Raw genomic sequence first — 16,400 nt, forward strand, 5'->3', positions numbered from 1 at the left:
ATCAAAATAAAAACAAGTTTGTAAATCCACCACCAAATTTTCTAGAAGTACCCCGGTGTAGGCAGTGAAAGGGATTAGTATTTAGTTAGTTCAGACGTAGCCGGTACACAGACGGCTCCACAACCCTGACCAGCACAGCAGACAGACACAGAACAGTGCAAAGACATTTACAGAAATTGGTCAGTCATCGCATTAAGCAAGTTCTGTCTTCATCTCCTTCAGAACTGACACCATCCCTGGCCAGCGGAAAACCGGTGGCATCCCCTGCAGCACACTCCGTAGTAGGAGCAGCTGGTGCTGCATCTCTCGGGGCTCATCATTACACCCCTCAGATCAACAACCCGGCACTCTCCAACAGTCCCAGCAGCACTGCACCACTAACCCTGCCCAGTGAGTAGAAATATTTTGACATCTCAACTTAGATTCATCTAAGATCTCTTCTTCAGAAGAATATGGAAGTCAAGAGTATTTTACAAGTGTAATATTAAATCTTCTACCAATTTCAGCTTTATCGAGAGATTTTTTAAAGTGAACTGTCAATCGATATAGCGAGTTTTGCAAGAGTATTGATTTTTCTATTACATTTTATTCCTAACTTAACGAGTTTTGGCAGATTTGGTTAAATATGGATGTTAATATTTAAATTTTCTACCAATTGGCGGCATTGGCTAAAAACTAATTTTTGTAACAAAACGCGGTTTGTAAGTGGACTACTCAAATATAATATCATTAATTTTTTTTTAAAATTATATTTAGATAAAAATGTTAAGTTTAATTTTTTTTTAATAATGTAATAAATCTAGATTTTAAAATATACCCTATGTTGTTCAGTACCTATATATTAATATTCAATAAAAATACAGTCAGTATTTATAAAGTGTAAATATAGCTTTTATATTAATTAAAGTTGACACACGCTAATCTTTTCGACATCATATTATTAACAACATATTATTTATTCTAATTTTTTAAATATGGATCTCCATACAGCAACGCACACTTCAACATCACTATGTAATCAACATATTGTCTTATGGTAAACTATTGAATGGCATGCAGTGTGTGGTCAACCCATAGTCACCACTTGTATGTTGCATTTACTGTAGTGTCTGCGCTTACATCTGGGTGGTGTCTGCTTAGAAGAAATTCTTTACGGTTCCAATATTCTATATTTATTTATTGTAACTGAAAACTCCATATGAAGACATTATCAAACATTGAGTGTTTGATAGTGTCTAAGGAAGACAAAACGCGTCACATATTATATCATATAGATGTAAATAAAAGTATAATTCAATCCAATAACCTTGTTTAATCCTTGGATATATTACCCAAAAATTCCAATATTTACTCTTCCAGGTCACGGAATTACAAACCACCATGCACGTCCGGCAAGCGCCACCCTCCCGAGAGCCTCCGACCCGTCGCCCATAAACCTCAACAACCATGAACCCCTGTACGTAGACACCAATGCTGAAGCTGTGCCGTAAGTTACAATTTGCTCAGTTTTTAGAGCTATTTGCCTACTTTACAGCACAGGACAGCTTGCTTTTATACTTGTTACTTTTATAATAACTGATATTGCATTTTTTTATGTAAAGTTTGATTTCTAAATATGATGTGATTGAGAGAAATATTGATAGAAGGGTAAAAAGTGGAATTGAATTAATGGTGCACTTAAATCTAAGACGGGATGCTAAACTACTAGTAGACAATGGAGTACTAATATCAAATGTAATGTATGGAAATAAAGCATGGACTTGCCAGGATATAGGCAGATTAAATACAGTCAAAATTCAACTCATCATGTGCAAAATGTTTGCCTCGTCTGTGCTCAATGGTGCATAAAAATACAAATACTAAAAAAAAAATCACCCGGAAACTTCAGTGAGCCAAACACGCTATTCATTAAACTGCGGAGGCGTACTTAAAAGTTGAAAACTAATGATTTGTTTCAATGTAAATATATTTTTACAGTAATACGTTTCTTACTATGAAGTATGTCTTCTCCTCCATACTTTTGCTACCATATTTAATGCCGCAAGTTAAATTTCCAGGATGGTAAAAATAATTTATCCATACTTTAATGTGTATTTAATCTCACTCTAGACTGGTATCTCAATAGCCTAGCCTTCATGTAAATAACAATCAAAATAACACTTTATAAGTCAATGTGATGCAGTGTTTTATGCACCATAGGATGTAGATGATAGTTGACCCGAGTGCTGCTCGGGAATATTGTATTCTCGGTATTGATTTGTATAACCCTAAGATATTTATGTATTGGTTTTTATTGACTAACTCGAGCGGTGTTCGGGCAGTCTTATTTCGACTTGCTGGTAACGAATTCTTACAGAAGTGAATTTTCTCGCCAAAGTTCTTCTATCAAGTGGTTAAAATAAGATAAATTCTCAGCTTTGAATAATGGCATTATGGCAGGATTGTATATTTTTCAGATACCGCGCGATGTACAAGTACCGTCCGCAGAACCCCGATGAGCTGGAACTCCAGGAAGGCGACACCGTCTACGTTCTGGAGAAGTGCGACGACGGCTGGTACGTGGGCTCCAGCCAGAGGACCGGGCGCTTCGGCACCTTCCCCGGGAACTACGTGGAGAAGATCTGACCATCCGCCTCGTAGGGAACGCCCAAACACCCGTCCGGGGTGAAATATCTCTGGCCACCGAGAAGGATGCTGGCGGGGCTGAGGGACTCGCTCATGCACGCTCGGAGTAAGGCACGCTTGAGGAAATAATTATGTTTCAGTGCACTTTAATGGAAAATTATGCATAATTTGTAATTAATTGTTGAAATTTGTACGTAATTTACACAATTTGAAGCATTTTTTAACAATTTTATACATCTAGGATTACAAAAATGTTAAATCGTACTCTTAACTCAATAATTCATTATTATAGTGTTCTAATATACACAATTACAGCCTAATTTCTTGCATTTCAACTCCTGTCAATAATTTAATACGATTCCACCATCTCCTGGTTTGAACGTTTTGAGGCTCGTACACATCAGCAGTATAAAGATAGTACGAGAACATTTTTAATCACACTATTTAAAACCTTTGAAAAACATTTTTTTTACCAAGGGTTTGGCCATCCTTGTGGAGCTTCCTTGAGGGTGCTAAATTGTACAGCAAAAAAGGTAAGCGTAATAATTACACCAATGTTTACCAAGCTTCGATTTTCCTGCAGGGTGGCCGCAAAATTTAAAGGAGAATATGTTTTATCATGGTTTCAACCCTAAAAATATTTGTAATGAATGCAGTGTGATTTGAATGTTTCAAATTGTTTATCAAATAATGGAAAAGTAGCAATGATTGCATTGTGTGAACCAGGTATGAAATGCAGAAACACTTATTAAAGGAATTAACTACTTACTTAAAAAGTTAGTATTTTGCCTCTTGTAATCCACTCTTTATACACATGAATGAATGCCTTAACATACAAACATACTAATTATAATTTTTCATTGAAAAAATATAATAAGATTTCAACGATAATACCAAAAACAGTATAAAGTTGTCATGTTTACTCTTCAATTATTAAACATAAATAAGGAAAACAACATAACTGAGAAATTAAAAAAATATATAAAAAGAGATCTTCATTGTAATAAGTATGTTTGTGCCCTGAGGCATCAACATTTTTCATGAAATTTTATATCCATCGTAACATCTTTCAAGCATAATTTTAATATAAAAACCTTGTGCATTTTACATAATTTATTTCATTAAGATTACAACTTGCCAGTGGCGTAGTTTAGTATACAAAAGATTTATAGTTTTATTTGCATATCATCTTTATTATTTTCTTAGTCATCATTATTTATTAATCATTTCAGAAAGCTGTTAATCGGTTATATGATTGTTGACAATACTAATTATATATCGTAGGATAAGTTTACACGTAATTGTACGTTTCATATTTTAACATAAGAACTACCAAAATTTCATCTTATGATAACAAATTAATATACCAAAAATGTACTAATAAGACCTCGAATATAAAATATTATAACTATACTGTAAATACATGTTTTGTAGTTTTCTAAGCTGTATGGAAGGATTTATTATCAAAATTAGGTGAGTCGTAAACATTTTATTGAGATACGGTTTATTCGGTTGAATTGTAGTAAATATTAGATAATATTATGCAGTGATTCGTCTAAAAAATTCAAAATCTTGAAGAAAATTGCTTAAATATGACAACTGGATCACGTTTATCTTCCAATACGGCTTAAAACTAATATTTGACGTTGAATTCAAAATGTTTAAACTTTACATTTTACATATATTTCGGTAAGAATTATAATAAGTATTAACGTAAAAAATACAGATATTATTATATCAATTCATTTAAAAAAACTTTTCTAAAATATCATTTTTAATAAAATAAAAATTTTAACATTTTTTGAGAAAAAAATGTTGATAATTGGAAATGTCGTAATTTATTTTCACAAGCGTTATAAATGTCAGTTATTATATTTTTTATAATTATTTATATAGATATTTTATTTCACGTTCATTTTAATACAAGACAATGCTACTTACTCTTACACATCTTAGTTCTAGTCAGTTATGATCCAACACAATGAGCGCTTTTATCTATCTTTCTGATTTACAATTATAATCTCAAATATGACTCTCTATGCATTCAAATTATGAAATATTTACTTTTATTAAGAATATACAACTCGTTTTTAACTTTTTAAAATATCAAAAATGTTAAAATGACATAAAAAATATATTGCTATCTAAATACACTAATCTCTTTATGAAAATGTAACCAAATATTCATATAAAATAATTTATAATTCATACAGTCTAAAATAAAAATGTTACCAACCTTTCGTAGTACATAGTGAAATTTTACAAATTATTGAAAAATAATTTTGCTAAAATCAAAATAATGTTTATTTATTTCTTAGTATTTTATGTTAATTAATCTTAGAATTATTTTTAATAATATTATGTTCAAAACCAAAAATATTGTCAACATATCATTTGAAATTTATGTTATATTATTAAGTCACCTGTATAGGATGCTTCTTTTAGTTTGTTCATCATTGTTGCATTGTTATTAATATTTAATTTTAATAAAATCATATAGTTTTTTTTGCATAAAATACTTCATTCAGATCACCAAAATAAATTTTGACTTAAAAAATATACAATAGTTTATTTCATTTCTCTACCTTCTACCCAAAGGTGCTAATCACTACACTACAAAAGCGAACAAATGGTGTTAATTGTGGTCCGTTTGAGAAGTACTATGTATTGTCCCGACTACCCAAAATAAATTACTGTTAATTCATCGCTCATGTAATATTCTGGTCACACAGGTGAAATGGTCACCGAGTACCAAAAATGTGCTTTGTGACCATATTAGTCAAAGCATATTTTTGGTACTCTATGAGCATTTCAGCCATCACTACGACCAAAAATATTACTTTCATGGTTTTGTGGCGGCTACACCGTTGTGTCACGTGACGAGCCGCACAAATACGAACAATTCCGAAAAAGTCCGAACGCACCCAGCCGAACAAATCCGGACAAATCTGACGTCCGAACCTCGGACAAGAAAATCTGAGGGAATCGTTTGGACTATCAGGGGTAACGTACACTTATTCTAGATTTAATTTTAACTGTCGCATATACTATATTTTCACTTCTTTACCTCCACTTTTCATAAATTGATTGCCATTCTTTTATTCATGTATTTCGTTAAGTTAATATTTATATCAATAAAGGAGACTACTCCAAGTACATTCTTTAATTTCTTTCTGTGCACCAACCTCACATCATAATCAAAAACGTGGTCCTCAAAACAAGTGTCATCCATAGTTTTGTTTGCTTTCCTGACACAACTAACCGACTATCTCATTCAACCAAGATGCCCCGATTAAGTGGAATCGACTGTACCTAGATTATTTTCACAATCTATCTTTTCCCCAATTAAATATCAGTAAAGCGCCCTTGAGGTAGTATTTTACAAAAAAGCCGTTCCGTAAATTATCCAAAATTATTATTTTTTTTTTTTTATTTACAGAATTCTTCTTCTTCAAACCCTTATCCGCAACCGATGGTGCTTAGGGCACTACATCATATAAACGCAGTGTTATCTTGATCGTTAGAAATGAAAGGTGATCAGCCCTCCACTCCAGGCACCAGTCCAGGGTAATATTAAATAAATGTTCGAGTGAAAAATCACTTATATTTATTAAACCCCTCTGCCCCTGGGAATCATACCCGAGACCTGCACTGTAGCCGAGCTTGCTGACCACTACACTACAGAGGTGGACAAATTTCTTTTTCATCTTGTTGTAGACCTTGTGGCCTGTTTTTAAGAGGGATTAGCCTCCTGCAATATCGATTCCCAGCTATCGACCCATCTCTTTAGTGGTCTGCCCGGGACAAAATATATAAAAATTATTGTAAATTATTACATTTGTTTTTATTATGTATTTACAATTACAGTGAAACCTTTATCTACCGTATTTAAAGGGACCTATTGAAATAAACTATGAATGCGGGAAAACAATGAATGCGGAATAAAGAAGTCAATACACAAGGACATACAATCGAGCAAAAATACCGTCCTCCCAATCTACATAAACATTGGTAGGTTGAAATTTTAAGAATACAAGTTTTAGATGTAAATAAATGTATTTATTAAAAAAAAATACAAAGTTGAACAGAACCCAAAGATCTTCAGACTTCTTCTGCTGTATCCATCACACAAGCTTTAGATAGTCTGTTCCACACGTTGAAATATTGTCGTCGAATGTAACAAATTGAGAAAATTAAAAAGAATGTAAAAAAAACAGACAAATTATATCAAATATGTAGCATAATTCAAATGATGAATGCGATCTATTTTTGTATGAAACGAATTCGGGGTAGAAGAAATAAACGACATATCCGGGAAAAGGATTATTCGAGGAACGACAGATAGAGGTTTCACTGTATTTATTTAATATGACCCTGGACTGGTACCTGAAGCGGAAGGCTGATCACCTTTCCTTCGTGTATTTGATAAGATCAAGATAACACTGCTTCTATACGATGCAGTGCCCTATGCACCATTGGGGTGCGGATAAGGGTTAGAAGAAGAAATTATTACTTTTGTTTTATTTTATATTAACAATTACATGATTAATTCTCGTTAGCGTGCGTCAGCAACCAATCCCTGCACGAGTGGCAGCAGAACTTCTGGAAGGTGGGTATAAGGCAGTAGCGCAGCAGGGCCGGCAGGGCGCAGTAGGGGCTGCGGTCTCTGCGGCAGGGGGGCGCCCTGTTGCACTGCCCCCGGCAGGAGCGCCAGCGCGCCCCCGGACGGGGGCCACACGCGTCCTTCCCAGCGGGACAGCGGAGCGGGCGGGTCGATATACCGGGGGCGCAGGATGAAGAGCACTGAAATGAGAAATGAATTACAAGTGGATCACTCATAACGCTAATGTGTAGAGGCAACTAGCCGTAACTCAATTTGCGGCTGTTTGGTGTAACACGGCTCAAAGCATTCTTATAACTGGCCTCTATCATATACAATCACAGATTTTGCTGTATCTCTCTCCTTTACCAAGATATTCATCATCCAAATAGCCGCTAAATTGTATTTATTTTATACATGTTTTGGCAAAAAGCATCCTTTTAAGTTAACTGTAAGCTTGTTTATCTCAAAAATACCATTTTTAACTGCGGCTATTTGCCTTTGCACATTAGAACGAGCATACTTCCTTCCAGAATCTTACTCATTAAGTGAAACACTGGCACAGAAGTCTCGTCTCACAAGTGAATGTCGTAAAAAAGTGACTTGCCCTTTCTCTCGTTATGTGAAATGTCACTCGTTAAAGGAGCAACTTTTACGCAATTTGTTCTTCTCGTTATGACAGATGCTCATTATAAGAGGTTCCACTGAATTTGAAATCGTATCTTCATACACACCCGCAGATTATTCCGATTCCTTACCTGACCACCTTTTCAAATACATATTTAAAATACTTGATCATGCCAAGTTTTCCTCAGTCTTCCTCTACTATTGTCAACAACCACATTCGCCTCATAAATTTGTTTGTCTGCCTCCGTGGTGGAGGTTCGTTTCCCAGGGGGGGTAAAAATAAATATTAGTAATTTTACACTCTAAAATTTATTTAATACAACCCTGGACTGGTCCGCATGAGTGATAACATTGTCTTCAAGATAGATTGCCTTGTAATATAACACAATATCCAGATGACGTCGCGACAAAACGAAGCAGTGCCCTATGCACCATTGGGTGAGGATAAGGGTTAGCGAATGTGATTAGTATATTGAGAGTTGGGCGGCAGATTGTCCGAGTATAATTGGTCGGAGTTGATGAAAAAACCACCCTCAAACAATGACTTAACAACTTCATTCAACTCACAAATTTGTTTCACTATTCTTTCTTCACTCATTTAATTAACATGCCCAAACCACCTCAACACACCTTTCTTAATTTTTATTTATTGATTTGGCGTTTAATTTGTAGAACTCCTTTTAATTTATGTATTAATTTTAAATCAAACACAGATTTTTTGAGTCTATTAAGTTGTATTTTATTAACAAAAACACATAAAAAATTAATATTGTGACAATTGTTTTGCCTTGTTAGGGCATTATCAAACGAATGTCTTGTTAGGGCATTATCATTCATTATCGTTTGATAATTTCCTAACAAGGCGAAACAATTGTCACGAATGTCTTGTTAGAGCATTATCGTTCATTATCGTTTGATAATTCCCTAACAAGGCGAAACAATTGTCACAATATTAATTTTTTGTGTTTTCGTCAATAAAATACAACTTAGTAGACTCAAAAAATCTGTGTTTGATTTCAAATTATACATAATTTTTTTAATTTTATTGATAACAATTATCTCAGCCTTGCATTCATTCCTTGTATCATTTGATCATCTACATCGTTATGCCAATTTATTTTTTATTTTTTTGGGGTCAAGGGATCTTGCATCCCTTATGTCACTGCGATCATATTAGGTCTATTGTGACTTCCCTCTGTATTACAGCTCACTGCCAAGACCTACATGAGTCACGTAACTCACGACCTGTCTTGGCGGTAGGAGCTTCACTTTCTCGGAGTCCAGTAGAGGTCCTCCAAGGATGTGACTGATATGCCAAATATTTGGATATAGTAAAAATATCCTGAATAAATTACCTTGCTCCATGGTCCTTCTTCCCAGTAAGCCGGGCAAAGGACTCTATTGCAAGACCTTTGTCGAATCGGAATATCATCCCTGCACTTGTCGGCTCCTACCATATAGCGCCAGATCTTTTCTCTAAAAATACAAGTAATATTTGTTCATCTGTGTCACTGAAAAAACTTACATCTTTAAAACCATACATCGCTCACTCCTTTCAACAACGTCATATAACAAAAATTGACAATTTTCAGTTGTGCATGTTTTCGGAATCCCCAGAAAATGTTCTTTATCCCAGCAAAAGAGGCATATTTTTAACTTAATATTTACCCGCTACAGAGCAGAATGTGACGTTTTTGCATTTTGAAGAAAAGGTATTGTTTAATTATTCTTTTAAACGTACTAATTTTTCAAATGGATAAAAAACATTCAAATTTTACCTAAAAAGATCTCTTGCACAGTAAAAAGTTTAATAAGTGGCTTGATATTTATTTTCAATACATTTTAACCATCACGACGCTTCCCAGCAAGGGTAGGCAGAGAGAATCGAACGCTACACCACTCTGTCTTTGCAAACATTCTTCGCCTCTTCTTCATTCATACATCTCCTCATACATACTCGACGATTAAATTCTTTAACTTTGAAAACGATCTCCTGAAAAATCAAGTTTTTTTATATATGACGTGGTTGAAAGGAGTGAACGACATAACATCCTAAATACAAAAGGCTTTGTAATTACTTCTCTTCATGTAAGTCTATTCTACAGTATGGGATAATTGATTGGGGTTGTTGCATTTTTAACCAATTCCCAGATTAGCCCGAATGCGACTTAGGCAAGGAGTTTGCATTATAATGATGAGTCTGAGTGCTGCTCGGGAAAATCTTATTCTGACTTCTTGGTATTGATTTACCTGAGCCAAATATATTTATGTATTTGTTTTTATTGACTTATCCGAGTGGTGTTCGGGAAGATTTGTTTTGACTTATTGGTAATAATTTATTGGACTGGCAAATTTTCTTGCCAAAATTCGACTGTTGTGGTTAAATAGTGTTATTAAAGAAAAATTAAATGTTTAAATGTCAGACCATAACAATTTCATTTTAATGTGATGATGGAATGATTATTCCGAAACCGTTAGTCACGAATTAGTGTTTTTTAAAGTGGTATCACACAAAGTGAATGATGAATGATAAGAAGTGTTATATTACCATACCACAATGCTTTTAATTTACAAAAAATAATTGTGTTATTGTTGACCAATAATCAATTTTGAAAATAATTATTAATGTTACAAGACGGACTACCAAGAGGAAATATCCAACAAAGTACAACTTATGACAGTCAAGTAAGACAATCCTTACATATCGCTCACTCCTTTCAACTCACTCTTTATCTTACAATGTCATATATAAAAAAACTTGATTTTTCAGATCATTTTTAAAGTTTAAAAATATATTGTATTAAAAATAAATATCAAGCCACTTATTGAACTTTTTACTGTGCAAAAGATCTTTTTAGGTAAAACCTGAAGGTTTTTTCTCCATTTGAAAAAAATTTAGGATATTTAAAAAAATGATTAAACAATACCTTTTTTTCAAAATTTAAAAAATCACTTTCTGCCCTGTAGAGGGTAAATATTAAGTTTAAAATATGCCGCTTTTGCTGAGATATAGTACATTTTCTGAGCATTCCAAAAACATGCACAACTGAAAATTGACGATTTTTTATATATGACGTTGTTGAGGAGAGATATGCATTCAAGAATTACTCTCACAACACAATAAAGTTCCGCCCAGCAAACCAAACAAATCACATTTGTAACACTTTATAGTTACGTACTTAGAACTACAAGATCCAAAACATAGAAACATATCAAACAAAATCTAACACATACCTATCTCTTTTGATCAAAAGAACTTTGATTATTGTGCAACCTGCTTTCATTATCCGTACAAAATTTGTCTTTAAAATACAAAAGAGCTATTTATAAATGGATAGTGGAAGTGGGTACATCTGAAATAGATCGTATCATTCGGTCATGTCGTACTTGATTACACAAATAAAATTTTCTATCGTTATAATTATATAAATAAATAAAGCAAAATGCGCCCTCGGCACGGGAAAAGTCAGTGAGGTCACATTATTGTAATTTGAAATCATATATATGTGATGAATTGAATAAATAAATTACAGTCTCTCAATTAATCGCAGAGTCTAACGAATAATCTAATCGATTTTAAATAACTCACGTTTCATCGGTGACAGCTAGCGGAACGCAATACACTTGTCGGTGAGATATTCCGTCCGTCCCACAGGTGGCAGTACAGTACTCCCACGGACCGGGTACCCAATGGAAGGAACATCTGGGGAAAAAAAACAGCAAGTCATTCTTCAAATTTCCTAGGTGGTATTTTTAAACATTTTTGTATTGAAGTATAAATCGTCATTATTATCAATCATTCGGACATCATCTAGTCTACAGATTATCTAGTTCATAGGCTCGGGAGCCGTGTAGGTACGGCTCTTTGACCTTTTGAGTGCGGCTTCAACCCTACGTGTTTATGCGAACAATCCTTTTGAAGCATACACCCTATTAAAAGCAATACGAGAAATCGTATTGATGAGAACCTAGAAATGTGCTTAAAATATAAAATAACGACATACAGACCCGAAAAGGAAGAGAAATAAAAAAAAGTATAAGGAAAAAGTGTAAATTAAAAAGTATAATAGAAACAAAATTTTAAATACACACACCAATAGCAGTAGAAATAGAATAAAAAAACGATTTAAGAGATTCTCGTACATATTGTATTGCTGAATCATTTTTAAGCCGCTTGTGCACTGCACGGGATTTCACCGTCCGGCAGACCGGTTTTGAAAATAAAGCGACTACGACAGTTTAGCGTGATCGAATTTACGTGCAACGTGTTTACGCACCTATCAAGAGCACCAATCCGAAAAAGATGCACAAAAGCACAAGCCAATCCAAGCCAATCATCGTTTTAAAACGCCAACTGAAGTGCCAGACGGCAAAATTCCGTGTAGTGCACAAACGCCTTTAGGGTGAATAATCCAGTGTCTGATAAGAATGAATAAAAATAAAATTCTAAATAATTGTGTGATAAAATAAACACAGTCGAACTCGGTTATTACGGATATAGCGAGAATTACGGTTACGGTTATCTCGGATAAAACGAGGAAACATTCGTTGAAATTCGTTTGGTTAATGATTTTTTCCAAACATTTATTCACGTACGATTTTTTATGAAACTGCTACAATGGTTTTGTACTCAAAAAAGCATAGGATTTTCCAACTTTTATAGGAAAACTGGATTGAAATAAAAAAATGTGTGTAATGGGTGAATTGTGTGATTTTTTTTCGACTGGGACATATTGTATGACAATTCTAGATACCATAATTCACGTGATTTGTATGTTTAAAAAATATATTTTTGAAATGAGTAACGATTAAAAATTCAGTCAGTCCCTTCACCCTCGTTATAATCGAGTTAGACTGAACTTGTGTATTGATACTTAATTATTTGAATGAAGCAAGCCCCTTACGTCAGGTTGCACAGCTCCGATTGGTCGGGCCTCTCGCTCCTGGCGCACATGCTGCTGTGCACGGTCCGGTTGCCGCGCTTGGTGTCCACGCACGCGGGGGGCTCGCGGGGCTCGTGCGGCGCGCAGCCCCTGCAAGCCCCCGCGTGCCCCCAGCGATAGCGGCCCTGTTCCGTGCCGCTCAGCGTGTAGTTGGCCGAGACGGTGGCCTCCATGGCGCCTAGCTCATCCGGAGGCGTGGATATCTGGAGATTTTTTTAAAACTAATTAACTTCACCATAACGCAGTCTTTCGTCAGCGATAGGCAGAAATAATAGAACGCCAGACCAATCTGTCTTTTCAAACAATTTAAGTTTTACAACATTTCGAATGTAACCAAATCTAAATGTTCTAAAATGCCCAGACTTCCATATTCTTCTTCATCTATGTTGAGGTGTCAAAAAAGAAGTTTTACTTGGTAAATACCACTATTTCTTAAATATTTACTTATTTTTCTGCCTCCGTAGTGAAATGGTCAGCACGCTGGTCTACCGTAATGAAGGTCCCGGGTTCGACTCCCAGAGGGGGGGGTCAATTATAAGTGATTTTTTCACGCTAATATTTATTCAATATTACCCTGGACTAGTACCTGAAACGGTGGGCTGTTCACCTCTCCTTCATGTGCTAACGATCAAGATAACACTGCGTTAATATGATGTAGTGCAATTTTCAGGATACAAAATGCCGAACCCTCTTCTAGTAGAACGGAAGGCCTGCTGACGACAGTCAACTGTCCAGCTTCTCCTGAGGAGTTTTACGTGGTTTTCAATCAGCAATGAGCAAATGCTGAGAAGTTCTGATTGCCCACTATAGATTATCCCTCCTGTTCCCCGCACAGATTAAAATATATACGTGATTATATCTAAAAGAAACGAAAATCCACTTATTGGTTATAAATCTTGGACATAATAAGAACGGTAAATTATAAACTAACTCGCATTAAAAGAAACAAGGCCAATTTATAGATTAAAATAAAAACGTTATTTTTTTATATCTCATCAAAGATGAAAGGAAGAATATGGAAGTCTGGCTATTTACGGGGCTGACGAACGTCATAGGCTGGTTTAAGTGATGACTTTACACACGTGTAACATTCACTAATTCTACCCATTATTGACAACCACACTACTCGAATTCTTGGAAGTTCTTTATATATGAACCAATTTTGAAACATTATTCTTGAATCACCAGAACTTCACTAGAGACATCTATTGGTGAGGTGGAAAGAAGCTTTTTTATTGAGCAGAAACTCTTTTATTAGTATGTGAGGTCCAAATCCTGGATTATAATGTCAAAAAATAATATGAAAATAACTCCTGTAATTGGAGATAATCCAGATTTTGTAAACAAGTATTTGGACACACTCAAAATGTTGTAAAAACTATGTATTTTTTCCACATGATTTTTTTTGACCAGCAACCGGGTTTCGTCGTAACCGACATCATCAGACTGGTATGAGGCTAGACAAAAGTCAATGTTATAGACACAACAAGGCCAATTTAATAAATGGACCTCGATTATTGATTCAGTTTACTTCATGTAGCAAAATTACAGTAATATACTATAATTTTTTAAATAATTGATAAACATGTCATAACATTGTCATAAAAGAAACGTTTACCGCCATACCACACATTTAAAAACTAATTTATTACAGTCATAAAGCAATTTAATTTCGAAATATTTTCTTTGTTTTTCGTTCTCTTATACTTATACCAACTCGAAAACAGAAAGATTTACGTGTCATATTGCGATAAAAGTGTAATAGATTAGAAGAAAAAGAAAGTTTGTTTCGACAGACGATTCTAAGAAACCTTTACAGTAGATAATTAACTTGTATTTAAGAGACGTTCTAAGTTGTAAGTACCATCACTATTTGGGATCGTAATGAAACGAATAAATAACCTTTGAAAGAATATACGCTTACGTACTATATATATATATATATATATATATATATATATATATATATATATATATATATATATATATATATATATATATATATATATATATATATATAAATATATATATATATATATATATATATATATATATATATATATATATATATATATATATATATATATATATATATATATATATATATATTTATATATATATATATATATTTTTTTTTTTTATTTTTTTTTTATATACATATGTGCGTGTGTTATTTTAATAAGTACGTTTAAAACAAACCTTTGTACACAAATTAGGGTTTCTCATCTCGGTAGATATTTATATTGAAATTTATAGAAAATATATTATTTATAAATTGTTTCGGCATAAACTTTGTGGTAAGACGTGTTACAATGATTAAAGAAAACACTTGTTTTTTACCACTTGAGTTTTGTTGTTTTTAACTCAAGTGGTAAAAACAAGTGTTTTCTTCAATCATTGTTAAAGAAAGATGACAAAGAATGTGTAAGTCTGCATATTTACAGGACTTACGATCTATCATAGTCTGGTTTAAGTGATCTCTTGATTACACACGTATAACATTTACTATTCTATCCATGATAGACAGCCACGATACTTGAATTTCGGAAATCGCAAAAAAAAAAAAAAATATATATTTATATATATATATATATATATATATATATATATATATATATATATATATATATATATATATATATATATATATATATATATATATATATATATATATATATATATGTAAAATGTAAAACGTCTTAGTGTGTAAAATAATTCGGAAAAAATCTTAAATACGTTTCATTATTTCAACTCAACCTTAGATGGTGCTTAGAACTTAAATATGAAATAATGTGTCAATTTAAGTACATACATGTATACAAGTTCCGAAATTTGAGTAGTGTGTTTGTCAATCAAGGTTAGAATGTTCAAAAATTCATTAATTGAACCAATCTTTGTCAGGTTGGTAGCCATGTAAATACTCAAACTTTCAAATTATTCCTCATCTCTATTGAGATGTCAATCAAGAATCTGTAGCGCAAAAATAATCCCCTTGCCTTTATATAATTTAAGATCTAGTTTACACACCGGTATCAAATAATTTTCTACTAGCTTCTAAGTGTTTCAGTATCTTAAATTACATATTATTGGAATCGTTCCACGTCTTGCTGTTCATTAACTAATTGATTTGCCCTACAAAAACCTCTTAGTTTTCTAAGAGAAAATTATTAATTCTTTGATCACAATTTCTTTCAATTGTAGATGAAATATCATCTTTTAGCTAGCATCGACCTTTCAAAAGCTGTTTTGAAATCAATTGAATCGATACTCATCTCCTGATAAAATTATAAAATATTTTCACATAAAGACTCGTACAACTGGCAAGCCGGTACATTGAATATTTGCTATAAAATGGCTTTTATAAATTTATATATTATATATATATGTGTATATATATATATATATATATATATATATATATATATATATATATATATATATATATATATATATATATATATATATATATATATATATATATATATATATATATATATATATATATATATATTATAAATATATATATAGATATATATATAAATATATATAAATATATATATATATATATATATATATATATATATCTGTATATATATATATATATA

The 16,400-nt window shown here is 33.0% G+C and overlaps 2 protein-coding genes across 2 annotated transcripts in view; one reads left to right on the plus strand and one right to left on the minus strand.

The window, feature by feature from the left end:
• Positions 1-89: 89 nt before the first annotated feature.
• LOC148299703 (E3 ubiquitin-protein ligase SH3RF3-like) lies at positions 90-3,613 on the plus strand (the record flags this gene model as incomplete). The annotated part of the gene is made up of 3 exons (XM_088275787.1): positions 90-390; positions 1,360-1,486; positions 2,457-3,613. Coding segments are annotated over 3 exons (597 nt in total), but the record flags the coding sequence as incomplete, so codon positions are not given.
• Positions 3,614-5,325: 1,712 nt separating this feature from the next.
• Positions 5,326-16,400, minus strand: part of LOC148299704 (A disintegrin and metalloproteinase with thrombospondin motifs 1-like) — a 45,602-nt gene continuing 34,527 nt past the window's right edge. The window contains exons 14-17 of the mRNA XM_088275785.1: positions 12,757-12,998; positions 11,442-11,555; positions 9,208-9,328; positions 5,326-7,428 (exon numbers count right to left, since the gene is read on the minus strand). Of these exons, the coding sequence (XP_088131911.1) occupies positions 7,171-7,428; positions 9,208-9,328; positions 11,442-11,555; positions 12,757-12,998 (735 nt within the window). The 3' untranslated portion in view covers positions 5,326-7,170. The remainder of the gene's footprint in view (positions 7,429-9,207; positions 9,329-11,441; positions 11,556-12,756; positions 12,999-16,400) is intronic.

Source organism: Brachycentrus maculatus, unplaced genomic scaffold, assembly GCF_059751285.1.
Source record: "Brachycentrus maculatus isolate JH-2025_06_01 unplaced genomic scaffold, ASM5975128v1 h1tg000990l, whole genome shotgun sequence".
Lineage (NCBI taxonomy): Eukaryota > Metazoa > Arthropoda > Insecta > Trichoptera > Brachycentridae > Brachycentrus > Brachycentrus maculatus.